General features: G+C 37.9%; 1 protein-coding gene across 4 annotated transcripts in view; it reads left to right on the top strand.

Annotated features, from left to right (window-relative positions):
• Positions 1-3,410, top strand: part of LIMS1 (LIM zinc finger domain containing 1) — a 141,082-nt gene extending 137,672 nt beyond the window's left edge. For 2 of the 4 annotated variants that reach the window (XM_059406386.1, XM_059406383.1), the window contains exon 11: positions 436-520. Coding sequence is in view for 2 of the 4 variants with exons in the window: in XM_059406385.1 (XP_059262368.1) it covers positions 436-550 (115 nt within the window). In the remaining 2 variants the exon portion in view is untranslated. Of the gene's footprint in view, positions 1-435 lie in introns of all 4 variants that reach the window. The other 2 variants (XM_059406385.1, XM_059406384.1) reach the window with 1 other exon arrangement.
• Positions 3,411-12,976: the final 9,566 nt, after the last annotated feature.

Raw genomic sequence — 12,976 nt, forward strand, 5'->3', positions numbered from 1 at the left:
AAAATATTAATAAAGATTAATTAATAAAGAGAAGGTCATTCAAATCAGAAATACAACTCTGGAAAAAAAAAAAGAAATACAACTCTGGGCTTTAAATAACTGTTCTTTAAAGTGTTTTCATGGTACTTTAATGTGTGGTTGACTTTACTTACCTAAATTACATTGACATTAGATTTCCTGTATTTGTAGCACATACTAAAATGTAATGTACATTCTGTATTACCCAGATAGATGTATAAGATATATTTATAAGGACAATTTTTTACATCTACCACAATGACAGAAGTTGAGATTAGAAATAACAGTTTTTTGCTGTGAATTTCAATGTCATCATATAGTGTCTTCATTTACTTCAGTAAAACTACCTCACATTATTTATATATCTGTGTCAAATACATTTCTCCTAATTTCTTTTATTATTGTTCCTGTCTTTAGGAATAAATTTGTGGAGTTTGACATGAAGCCAGTCTGTAAGAAGTGCTATGAGAAATTTCCATTGGAGCTGAAGAAAAGACTTAAGAAACTAGCTGAGACCTTAGGAAGGAAATAACTTCCTTTATTTGTGTATTCTCTTCTATGCAAAGAAAAGAGATTATCAACATTACTTGACTTGATCCACACTATTTAAAGCTGTATCTTAAAATTGTTGAGAGTGAAGAGGGCCTGTACAAATGGTTTTCTTCGTCTCCTTCTTATTAAAAAAGAAAAAAAGCTTGTGTAATCAATTTAAAACACACATGAAATCAAGATTTGCTTTTGTTAATAACCCTTATCAATTTGTCAAAATGTAGATTGTACTTAACCGCAAAAAAACACACAAGGTTTAGATGTTAGATTTTAATTAAGGTCCAAAAAAATTAATTTAACTTTTAAAAATGAAAGTGAGGAATCAGCTTTCACATGACTCAGATAAAAATTTACTTTGTATTTGAAAGAAAAATAATTCCAACTGCTGTTGGGGAGGATAGAAGGAAGAAAAATAACCAGCCAAGAAAAACAAATCTTAAAGAATCTGAGTATGTTTATCAGACTAATAGCTAGTAGCTATAAAATGAAATATACATATTACTAAGACAAAAAAACAAGTACATTTAGAACTACTTGATTTCATTTTTTTGTTAAATGCAATAATTATGCTTAGTTTTGTATTTTGTTTTCCTTGTGAACTTCTTCCTTAGTACAATTACTTAACCCAGTAGTTTTAGCTCGATAATAGTATGCCTTTTTAAATTTTGTGCAAAAAAATTTATACTAGGTATTTGAAAATTCAGTATACTTTACAATATTGGAAAAAATGAAGTATTTTTTAACATATTACAACAATTCTGCTTCTAAGCTTAAGGTCAAAGATGTAGTCTTAGAATAGGACCCGAAATTAAATTTTATGTAGCTTGGAATGTATGACTTAAAACAAGTGAATGTATATGTATTGGTCTTACTGCCTTTATAACCATGCTAATGTTTATGCTTTATACATAATCAAACTTGCCTTAGAAAATACATTCTTCAGGAATTCTAGCTGTTTCATGCAATACCAAAAATAAGTGCATTGACTGAGATTTGTAAACCCAGATTCCTCTGCCACAGCTATGGTGATACATGATTTTCTATTTTTCTCTCCTTTTTGGGGGGAAACACGTTGAAATTAGTTTTTCTCATCTTGCTAAAAGGATGATATTGGTAGGTGTTTGTTTTTCATTTCAAATGTTGTGATTGGATTTTATTTACTATAAGAAGGAGGTAAAAATGACACTTTTAAATTGGAAAGAGGGTGTTTAAATGTCAATTGTAGGTCAAAAGTAGTGGATTATTCTACTTTATAGAAAGTGTTCTTAGAAAGTTTATCCTGAAATTTCTGGACCATTCTTTCTCGATAAACTTGTATGCAAAGCACATTTTGTGAACATTTTTTAAATGTTGCTGCTGCTGTGTTACCATTTAAAAGAAAGTTCCCAAGATGTCCTTTTAAGGAGGAAATTATTGTTTAAAAAAAAATTGCTGAAATGTTGTTTTGCCATTAAAAAACAAAACAAAACAAAAAACTCAGGATGCTACCACTCTGCCATTAAAATATTTGTATGCATGTATTTTTTTTTAAAGTTTGTGCATGCACTTTACAGAGTAAATTCTATTTCAGTTTTCAGGTAACTTATAACCGGTTACTTTTTAGTGTTCTTTTAGAGTTCAAAGAATTATCAGTGATTGAAAAAATCAATATGTAGTTAAAGTCTGTATGTACTCAGACATTTAAAAGAGTCTTTGCATTTGACAATAAGAATCAAAATCCCTTCAGAGTGCCTTTGTCAGCTAATACATGACCAGCAAGGAGAACTTTGGAAGTGTTTATTAAATATTATCCTATGGACATAGGCAAAATAATACAGGCTTTGTAACTTGGGATCTTGATCCTAAATTGTCAAATCCCCCTACACCAGAAATAAGGGACAGAAAAGCAACCATTTACCCATATTCTTAAATCACTTCAAAGATGCATAAACTGAGCTCAGCTGCTTTTCTTTACACAGCCTTCATAGCCGGGCCTCTCCTGCAGCCAGATGTCCCAGTGCTGTCCCTGCTCACTCCTCTTTTAAAATAGGAATTCATATTTCCTGAAAGTTTGATTTGGTAACCCTCTACAACTTTAGGATATTTTGTTTAGATTTCTTCCCTGATAGGGGCATCACTGGAGCCTTTACCTGGGGGAAAGGAAGAAGTTGAAAAGTTGCAAGTGGAATAGAAGACAGGCTTGGTTGAGTTCATAATATTGTTCATGGGGTTTTCCCTGGCAGTGGAAAAACTCAGGCTAGTAAGCCTTTCTCTGTGTAAGTCCTAGAAGGCAATTTGAAATAATTTATTGTTCTTACCCAATTTCTACATGTTCTTTTTCTTACCAAGCCTAATATAATTGAGGAAATGTCTGGTAGGTACAAGCAAAACATTCTTTGGATCATGTTCAAAGCCTTATTAACATTATACCTAAAGTGATAGGCCATTTTGCCTCATTTACTTGCCAAAATAACCATTTCTTTTTTTTTTTTTTTTAAGATTTTATTTATTTATTTGACAGAGAGAGATCACAAGTAGGCAGAGAGACAGGCAGAGAGAGAGAGAGAGGAGGAGGAAGCAGGCTTCCTGCTGAGCAGAGAGCTCGATGCGGGACTCGATCCCAGGACGCTGAGATCATGACCTGAGCCGAAGGCAGCGGCTTAACTCACTGAGCCACCCAGGCGCCCCCAAAATAACCATTTCTAAGTTAAGGAAGTTTTAAGGTAGGCTTGTAGCATTCTTGTATTTCGTTTTAGATTGTAAGCTTGATGGCAATGACACTATGTTGTTAATTATGTTTTTACATAGCAACCATTGCAGTATACTCTTGGTGCTTAATAAATGTTCATAATTGTTAAGAATAATCCTATTGTGCATTTTTTCATTTGAGTAACTCTGAGACATGGAACTATGAGAAGATAAGACTAATGCTTAAGAAAACTGTTTTGGTGGGGTGCCTGGCTAGCTCAGTCAGTGGAGTGTGCAACTTTAATCTCAGAGTTGTGAGTTCAAGCCCCATGTTGGGTGTAGAGATTACTCTTAAAAATAAAATCTTTTTTGGGGCGCCTGGGTGGCTCAGAGGGTTGAGGCCTCTGCCTTCGGCTCGGGTCATGATCCCAGGGTCCTGGGATCGAGCCCCGCATCAGGCTTTCTGCTCAGCAGGGAGCCTGCTTCCTCCTCTCTCTCTGCCTACTTGTCATCTCTGTCTGTCAAATAAATAAATAAAATTAAAAAAAAAAAATAAAAAAAAAATAAAATCTTTTTTTTTTTTAAAGATTTTAAAAATTTATTCATTTGAGAGAGAGACAGAGCACAAACGGGGAGAAGCAGAGGGAGAGGGAGAAGCAGACTCCCTGCTGAGCGGGGAGCCCAATGCGGGGCTAGATCCCAGGACCTGGAGATCATGACCTGAGCCAAAGGCAAATGCTCAACCATCCGAGATACCCAGGCACCCAAAAAAATAAAGTCTTTAAGGGGCACCTGGGTTGCTCAGTTGGTTAAACATCGAACTCTTGATTTTAGCTCAGGTCATGATATTATGGCTCATGGGATCAAGCCCTGCATCAGGCTCTGCACTCAGCGGGGAGTCGGCTTAAAGATTCTCTCCCTCTGCCATACCCCGACTCTCTCTTTCGTGCCCTTTCTCTAAAATAAATAAATAGATTTTTTTTAAACATAAAATCTTTTTAAATCTTTTTAAAAAAGAAAACTGTTTTGGAAACAACCTTAGTGTCCATCCACAGATGAATGAATAAAGAAATTGTGGTGTGCATATGCACATACACACACACACACACACACAGGAATATTATTCAGCCATAAAAAAGGAAATCTTGCTATTTGCAACAACATGGATGGAACTTGAGGGCTTTACACTAAATGAAATAAATCAGACAGAAAAACAAGTATATGCTCTCACTTACATATGGAATCTTTAAAAAAAAAAAACTCATCAATACAGAGAACAAGATTGGTGATTGCCAGAAGCTGGGTGTTGGGGCGGGTGAAATGGGTGAAGGCAATCAAAAGGTACAAACCTCCAGTTATAAAGTCACAGTGGTGTACTATATAGTATGGTGACTATTGTTAATAATACTATATTATATACCTGAAAATTGCTAAGAGTAGATCTTAATAGTTGTTATGAGAATAAAAAATTCTATAATTATGTATGGTGATGGATAACTAGACTTACTGGAATCATTTCATAAGTATTAGAGATACTGAATCATGTACAGCTGATAAAGAATATAATGTGTCTATTATATATCGGGTTTTTTAAAAACTTTTCTTTAAAGTCATTTAAAATTTTTACTATATGTAGTGTTTTGGAACACAATTTAAATAGTCATATCTCCATCCATGTAAGAATATCAAACATTCTCTATATAAAATTCACAAGGCAGTTTCCAGAAATACTATCTAATTTAATCCTTAAAATTATATGAGTTACTTAAAATTCTTTTCACATTACAGCAGAGGAGCAGAGCATACTGACATTAAGTGGTCCTTTGAGGTTGCATGACTTAAAAGTGCCATATTCAGAATCTGAACCCAGGTATCCCTGTGATTCCAAATGTATAAATGTTTCTACTCTGTTACTTGGGGTGTGTGTGCAAGAGAGAGAAAATTAAAGTGTTCTTGAATATAAAGTAGAAATATTCATATGTATGAATAAAAGAAAATGATTTGGTGGTTGTGTGTGAGCCAAATCCCAGAACCATACAGAATAGTGGTGGTCTTCCCACTAGTCCCCATAATATTTTCACTTCTTAACAAAGGAGATCTCTTCTGTCTCCTTATATATGTATTTTGGCATATCTTTATACATCACTTCTCCAGCCCTGAGGCACTGCATGATACCTTTGGGGGGCATTCCTCTTCCCCTGCACCATCCTGTCCTTCCCCTCCATCCTCCTTAAACATAGAGATTCTGCATCTCTGTGATTTGAGCCTCGGACTCCTTTTACTCCCTGGGGCAGGTGCAGAGCTTTGATTTCCTCTCTTGAAGTAGGAGAGATGGGGAATTACAGCACCACATAGGAAGTGTTGCAAGGGTGAGCAAAGAGTTTTGCCAGATCACAGCAGCAGAGGGGGAGGGAAGGCTCCTAGAGGAGCCGGATCTTCAGAGGGGATCACTGGTCAGCCAGGCAAGGGAAGAGGCCAGGGGTGAGTATCCCGTTGCTAGCTCACTCTGTCTCCCTGAAACAATCTTGAAAATGTTACTAAAATGGTTCTTAAGTGTTTTGTTTGGAGTTTTCTGGCAGGGAAGAAGGGAGACAATTCAATTCGGGTAGTGCTTTCCAGTTTGCCAAAATTAATATGCTACAGTAATGGAAATGCTAACTTTTTTGTTTGTTTCAAAACATGGACTTTATTTTTTTTTAATTTTTTAATAAACATATAATGTATTTTTATCCCCAGGGGTACAGGTCTGTGAATCACCAGGTTTATATATTTCACAGCACTCATCATAGCACATACCCTCCCCAATGTCCATGTCCCCACTCCCCCCAGCAACCCTCAGTCTGTTTTTTGAGATTGAGTCTTTTATGGTTTGTCTCCCTCCCAATCCCATCTTCTTTCATTTTTTCTTTTCCTACCTCCCAAACCCTTCATGTTGCATCTCCACTTCCTCATATCAGGGAGATTATATGATAGTTGTGTTTCTCTGACTGACTCACTTCGCTATGCATAATACCCTCTAGTTCCATCCACATCGTCACAAATGGCAAGATTTCATTTCTTTTGATGGCTGCATAGAATTCCATTGTATATCTATACCACAATTTCTTTATCCATTCATCTGTTGATGGACACCTAGGTTCTTTCCATAGTTTGGCTATTGTGGACATTGCTGCCATAAACATTCGGAGCACCACGTTTGTATCTTTAGGATATATACCCAGCAGTGCAATCGCTGGGTCACAGAGTAGCTCTATTTTCAGTTTTTTGAGGGACCTCCACACTGTTTTCCAGAGTGGCTGCACCAGCTTGCATTCCCACCAGCAGTGTAGTTCCCCTTTCTCTGCATCCTTGCCAGCATCTGTCATTTCCTGACTTGTTGATTTTAGCCATTCTGACTGGTGTGAGGTGGTATATCATTGTGGTTTTGATTTGTATTTCCCTGATGCCGAGTGATGTGGAGCATTTTTTCATGTGTCTGTTGGTCATCTGGATTGTCTTCTTTGTAGAAATGTCTGTTCATGTCCTCTGCCCATTTCTTGATTGGATTCTTTGTTCTTTGGGTGTTGAGTTTGATAAGCTCTTTATAGATTTTGGATACTAGCCCTTTATCCGATATGTTGTTTGCAAATATCTTCTCCCATTCTGTCAGTTGTCTTTTGATTTTGTTAATGTTTCCTTTGCTGTGCAAAAGCTTTTGATCCTAATGAAATCCAAGTAGTTCATTTTTGCCCTTGCTTCCCTTGCCTTTGGCAATGTTCCTAGGAAGAAGTTGCTGCAGCTGAGGAGGAAGAGGTTGCTGCCTGTGTTCTCCTCAAGGATTTTGATGGATTCCTTTCTCACATTGAGGTCCTTCATCCATTTTGAGTCTATTTTCTTGTGTGTGGTGTAAGGAAATGGTCCAATTTCATTTTTCTACATGTGCCTATCCAATTTTCCCAGCACCATTTGTTGAAGATGCTGTCTTTTTTCCATTGGATATTCTTTCCTCCTTTGTTGAAGAATAGTTGACCATAGAGTCGAGGGTCTATTTCTGGGCTTTCTATTCTGTTCCATTGATCTATTTGTCTGTTTTTGTGCCAGTACAATACTGTCTTGATGATGACAGCTTTGTAATAGAGCTTGAAGTCTGGAATTGTGATGCCACCAACTTTGGCTTTCTTTTTCAATATTCCTTTGGCTATTTGAGGTCTTTTCTGGTTCCATATAAATTTTAAGATTATTTGTTCTATTTCTTTGGAAAAAATGGATGGGATTTTGGTAGGTATTGCATTAATTGTGTAGATTGCTTTAGGTAGCATAGACATTTTCACAATATTTATTCTTCCAATCCATGAGCATGGAACATTTTTCCATTTCCTTGTGTCTTCCTCAATTTCTTTCATGAGTACTTTATAGTTCTCCGAGTATAGATTCTTCGCCTCTTTGGTTAGGTTTATTCCTAGGTATCTAATGGTTTTGGGTGCAATTGTAAATGGGATTGGCTCCTTAATCTCTCTTTCTTCTATCTTGTTGTTGGTATAGAGAAATGCAACTGATTTCTGTGCATTGACTTTATATCCTGACACTTTACTGAATTCCTGTGCATGCTCTAGCAGTTTTGGAATGGAGCCTTTTTAGTTTTCCACATATAGTATCATGTCATCTGCAAAGAGTGATAGTTTGACTTCTTCTTTGCTGATTTGGATGCCTTTAATTTCTTTCTGTTGTCTGATTGCTGAGGCTAGGACTTCTAGTACTATGTTGAATAGCAGTGATGATAATGGACATCCCTGCCATCCCGTTCCTGACCTTAGCGGAAAAGCTTTCAGTTTTTCTCCATTGAGAATGATATTTGCAGTGGGTTTTTCATAAATGGCTTTGATAATATTGAGGTATGTGCCCTCTATGCCTACACTTTGAAGAGTTTTAATCAGGAAGGGATGCTGTACTTTGTCAAATGCTTTTCAGCATCTATTGAAGGTACCATATGGTTCTTATTCTTTCTTTTATTAATGTATTGTATCACATTGATTGACTTGCGGATGTTGAACAAACCTTGCAGCCCTGGAATAAATCCCACTTGGTCATGGTGAATAATCCTTTTAATGCACTGTTGAATCCTATTGGCTAGTATTTTGGTGAGAATTTTCACATCTGTGTTCATCAAGGATATTGGTCTGTAATTCTCTTTTTTTATGAGATCCTTGTCTGGTTTTAGGATCAAGGTGATGCTGACCTCATAAAATGAGTTTGGAAGTTGTCCTTCCATTTCTATTTTTTGGAACAGTTTCAGGAGAATGGGAATTAATTCTTCTTTAAATGTTTGGTAGAATTCCCCTGGGAAGCCGTCTGGCCCTGGGCTCTTCTTTGGAGATTTTTGATGACTGCTTCAGTCTCCTTACTGATTATGGGTCTGTTCAGGTTTTCTATTTCTTCCTGGTTCAGCTGTAGTACTTTATATATTTCTAGAAATGTATCCATTTCTTCCAGATTGTTGAATTTGTTGGCGTAGAGTTGCTCATAGTATGTTCTTATAATTGTTTATATTTCTTTGGTGTTGATTGTGATCTCTCCTCTTTCATTCATGATTTTGTTTATTTGGGTCCTTTCTCTTTTCATTTTGAAAAGTCTGGCCAGGGGTTTATCAATCGTATTAATTCTTTTAACAAACAAGCTTCTAGTTTCGTTGATTTGTTCTGTTGTTTTCTTAGTTTCTATTTCATTAATTTCTGCTTTGATCTTTATGATTTCTCTTCTCCTGCTGGGTTTAGGCTTTCTTTGTCACTTTCTCCAGCTTCTTTAGGTGTAGGGTTAGGTTGTGTATTTGGAGATCTTTCTTATTTCTTGAGAAAGGCTTGTATTGCTATATATTTTCCTCCCAGACTGCCTTTGTTGTGTACTACAGATTTTGAATCACTGTGTTTTCATTATCATTTGTTTCCATGAATTTTTTCAATACTTCTTTAATTTCTTGGTTGACCCATTCATTTTTTAGAAGGATCCTGTATAGTCTCCATGTATTTGGGTTCTTTCTAAATTTCCTCTTGTGATTGAGTTCTAGCTTCAGAGCATATTTCAGAGTGGTCTGAAAATATGCAGCAATGATCCCAAACTTTGGATACTGGTTTAGAACTGATTCATGACCTAGGATGTGGTCTATTCTGGAGAATGTTCTATGTGCACTAGAGAAGAATGTGTATTCTGTTGCCTTGGGATGGAATGTTCTGAATATATCTGTGATGTCCATCTGATCCACTGTGTCATTCAAGATCTTTATTTCCTTGTTGATCTTTTGCTTGGATGATCTGTCCATTTCAGTGAGGGGAGTGTTAAGGTCCCCTACTATCATTGTATTATTGTTGATGTGTTTCTTTGATTTTGTTATTAATTGGTTTATATAGTTGGCTGCTCCCTTGCTGGAGGCATAGACATTTAAAATTGTTAGATTTTCTTGTTGGACAGACCCTTTGAGTATGATATAGTGTCCTTCCTCATCTCTTATTATAGTCTTTGGCTTAAAATCTAATTGATCTTATATAAGGATTGCCATTCCTGCTTTCTTCTGATGTCCATTAGCATGGTAAATTCTTTTCCAGCCCCTCACTTTAAATCTGGAGGTGTCTTCGGGCTTAAAATGAGTTTCTTGTAGGCAACATATAGATGGTATCACTCTCGGCCCGCAAGAACGACCCGCAGACGAGGTGAGTGGCAAACTTCTTTTATTACTAATGCTAATGTACTAATGCTAATGGCGGCCGCGCCGCACCAAGCACTTACAGCAGTATATATTCACGTGTGTACGCCCCCCTTCCTGCCCAATCAGAATGCCGTGCATGCAGTGCCCTCGTGCGCTCTTATGTAACCGAGCAGGATTTTTTTGTTCTCTAGCAGTGATCATGCATATATCTCTTGGCTCCTAGTGCTGTTCACGCGCTGATCACGAGCGCGCCCACATTCTCCTCAACCAATCATCCTCATTTCCTCAATCCACGGGCACATCCATCTACGTGACTCCTTGCATCTGCTGGATGGCTCTCCACAAGATGGGTTTTGGTTTTCTATCCATTCTGATACCCTGTGTCTTTTGATTGTGGCATAAATGCCCATTCACATTCAGGGTAACTATTGAGAGATATGAATTTAGTGCCATTGTATTGCCTGTAAGATGACTGTTACTGTATATTGGCTCTGTTCCTTTCGGATCTACTACTTTTAGAGTCTCTCTTTGCTTAGAGGACCTCTTTCAGTATTTCCTGTAGAGCTGGTTTGGTGTTTGTGAATTCTTTCAGTTTTTGTTTGTCCTTCTATTTTCAGTGATAGACTAGCTGGATATAGTATTCTTGGCTGCATGTTTTTCTCATTTAGTGCTCTGAATATATCATGCCAGTTCTTTCTGGCCTGCCAGGTCTCTGTGGATAAGTCTGCTACCAATCTAATGTTTTTACCCTTGTATGTTACAGACTTCTTTTCCCGGGCTGCTTTTAGGATTTTCTCTTTGTTGCTAAGATTTGTAAATTTTATTATCAGGTCACGGGATGTGGACCTATTTTTATTGATTTTGAGGGGCATTCTTTGCATCTCCTGGATTTTGATGTTTGTTCCTTTGCCATATTAGGGAAATTCTCTACAATAATTCTCTCCAATATACCTTTTGTTCCCTCTTTCTTTCTTCTTCTTCTGGAATCTCAATTATTCTAATGTTGTGTTGTCTTATGGTGTCACTTATCTCTCAAATTCTCTTCTCATGGTCCAGTATTTGTCTCTCTTTTGCTCAGCTTCTTTATTCTCTGTCCTTTGATCTTCTATGTCACTAATTCTTTCTTCTGCCTCATTTATCCGAGCAGTAAGAGCTTCCATTTTTTATTGCACCTCATTAATAGCTTTTTAAATTTCAATTTGTTTAGATTTTAGTTCCTTTATTTCTCCAGAAAGGGCTTTTATATCTCCCGAGAGGGTTCCTCTCATATCTTCCATGCCTTTTTCGAGCCCGGCTAGAACCTTGAGAATCGTCATTCTGAACTCTAGGTCTGTCATATTACCAATGCCCGCATTGATTAGGTCCCTAGTCTTCGGTACTGCTTCTTGTTCTTCTTTTTGTGGTGAGTTTTTCTGCCTTGTCATTTTGCCCAGATAAGAATATATAAAGGAGCAAATAAAATGTTAAAAGGGTGGCAAAGACCCCAGGGAAATGTGCTTTAACCAAATCAGAAGAGACCCCGGGAGAAAGCGGCTAAACAAGAAAAGAAAAAAAAAAAAAAGAAAAGAAAACAAATAAGGAAAAAAATATTTAAAAAAGAAAATATCTATATACAAATATAGTTAGATACAATGGAAGATAAAATATGACTATAATAATGAAAGTTCAAAAAATTATTTTTTATAAGGTATTGTTAAGATAAAGTAGTTTTAAAAAAAAGTTAAAAGAAGAAAGGGTAAAAGTTAAAAATTTAGCAGAATAAAAAAGAAAAAAATTAACTGCAAGATTAAAAAATCATGGGGAGAAAGCCATGAATTCCTTGCTTTGCTTTCTCCTCTGGAATTCCGCTGTTCTCCTTGGTAAGTGAAGTTGGTCTTGGCAGGATTTCTTGCTGATCTTCTGGGGGAGGGGCCTGTTGTAGTGATTCTCTAGTGTCTTTGCCTGAGGCAGAATTGCCCCGCCCTTATCAGGAGCCAGGCTAAGTAATCTGCTCGGGTTCGCTTTTGGGAGCCTTTGTTCCCTGAATGCTTTCTGTATAGTTAGGGAGGGTGGGAATGATAATGGCGGCCTCCCGATCTCCGGCCCGGAGGATTTGAGAGTTCAGGGTCCTGCTCCTCAGTGTGCTCTCAGAGAAAAGCACCCAAATGCTCCCGTCTCCCTGGCCTCTGGTCACGTTTGGAGAAAAGTTGCCTGGTCGCTCGCTCTTGGAGAAAAGTGCTCAGTCACTTCTGTCTCCACGGCCTCCGGCCACACTCGGAGCCTACCCAGCCTGCAACCGGTTCAAGGTAACCCTGAGCTGAGAGCTCACTCCTCAGCTCTGTCTCTGGAGCCGGCTTCCCCGTTCTAATACCTGTAAGCTCTGCGACACTCAGACACCCCTGATCCTTCTGTGACCCTGCAGGACCTGAGGCCACGCTGACCCCGCTTGGGCTTCACCCCGCTTTAGCCTCTGGAGCGATGTCCCTCAATGGAGCAGACTTTTAAAAGTCCTGATTTAGTGCTCTGTTGCTCCCCGCTTGCCGGGAGCCAGACCATCCCCCGGGGGGCTTCTATCTTCCCGGTGCTTCAGACTCACTTCTCCACAGGTCCTACCTTTCAGAAAGTGGTCGATTTTCTGTTTCTAGAAATGATTATCTTTTCTTCGATTTCCCATTGGATTTGTAGGTGTTCGTAATGTTTAGCTAAGCTGTCTAGCTGATCTCTTGCTACCTGATATTGTCTCAGCCTGCTACTTCTCTGCCATCTTGACTCCTCCCCCTTTCCTAACTTTTTTTTTTTTTACTGTGCTTTATTAAATGGGTTAAATATGTGTCTGCAATATCGTTTACCTCTTTGTTGTTGGCAAATTTTCCTTCATCCATGGAGCACTGGTGAGCTTTTTAAAGTGACTCCTACATAAATTCTCACAAATTCTAACTGAGCAGAGTGGAGAGTAAAGCTCTGTTCCAGGTGTGCTCCCTAAGCTGTACTGTGATCCCCCAAACCTTAACACCTTACTGGGTGGATCATGAGTTCGGTGCCTCAGATTCACCCCCTCACCTTCTAGAATCGCCAGTCAACAGGGGA

This window comes from Mustela nigripes, chromosome 7 (genome assembly GCF_022355385.1).
Source record: "Mustela nigripes isolate SB6536 chromosome 7, MUSNIG.SB6536, whole genome shotgun sequence".
NCBI lineage: Eukaryota > Metazoa > Chordata > Mammalia > Carnivora > Mustelidae > Mustela > Mustela nigripes.